Source organism: Gavialis gangeticus, unplaced genomic scaffold (assembly GCF_001723915.1).
Source record: "Gavialis gangeticus isolate Ggan-Ray unplaced genomic scaffold, GavGan_comp1, whole genome shotgun sequence".
Classification (NCBI taxonomy): domain Eukaryota; kingdom Metazoa; phylum Chordata; order Crocodylia; family Gavialidae; genus Gavialis; species Gavialis gangeticus.
In genome coordinates, this window is record NW_017728996.1 from 39216552 (window position 1) to 39217372 (window position 821).

At 42.4% G+C, this 821-nt stretch overlaps 1 protein-coding gene and 1 long non-coding RNA gene across 2 annotated transcripts in view; one reads left to right on the forward strand and one right to left on the reverse strand.

Moving 5' to 3' along the window:
* Positions 1-821, reverse strand: part of TRPM1 (transient receptor potential cation channel subfamily M member 1) — a 139006-nt gene that overhangs the window by 31252 nt on the left and 106933 nt on the right. The window contains exon 20 of the mRNA XM_019504352.1: positions 167-295. Within this exon, the coding sequence (XP_019359897.1) occupies positions 167-295 (129 nt within the window). The remainder of the gene's footprint in view (positions 1-166; positions 296-821) is intronic.
* LOC109288674 overlaps positions 1-821 on the forward strand; it is a 95608-nt gene that overhangs the window by 16564 nt on the left and 78223 nt on the right. The window lies entirely within an intron of this gene.

Consider the following 821-nt stretch of genomic DNA (forward strand, 5'->3'; position numbering starts at 1 on the left):
AAATCATAAAAAAGTAGGACTAGAAGGGACCTCAAGAGGCCGTTTAATCTGACCTCCAAACTTCTGTCTCATGCAAGGCTCCTCACTTTGCACATCTTCTTGAGTCTCCTTCTCCAATTTTTATAGCTCCTTCCCAGAATGACCTAAAACAGTTCTTTCAAATTACCTCTCTTATCTTCTCCAAAGCCAAAGTGACAATATAGGAGATGACAATCCATTCCTGGAGTGAGGGCCAGCGCTCCATCCGAACCAAGATTATATAATTGAAAAGCATTAAGTAACCCAGGTATGAGATCTGCAAAAAAGAAATCCTTCAGGACTCTAGATGTTAAAGTGTGGGCACCTGTGCACAGAGTATCTGCACCACTCATGCCTGCTTAGGCATTCAACTGCATGAGACCCTCACAAGTTTGGTAAACAAAGTCATTTCCAACTAGTTTCCCACATAATACAGCAAATGTAGAAGTCTAAGTTGGCAGGCTTCTAACTAAATATTTTGAATTTAATTCAATTTATATGGGTGTCTGCTAATTTGGGGTGTCCAACTTACAATGCGTGGGACCTGAGTTTCCTAAGTTGCTGAGTGCCCACACTCCTGACAGTAGTTAACAGGGGCTGTGATGCTCAGCATCTCTGAGAAATTAGGCTATCTCAAGTTTAGTATTCAAAATGAATGGAATCTTCTGAACATTTTGATCTTCATTACGGGCCCCCGTTGGAAAGGAAACACCTGGCATTTGCAAGCTGTGTTGCTGAGAAGACCAAGGGGAGATATCAATTTTATTTTTGTATGTGGGGGAGGAAGGGAGCAGGGGGCCCCT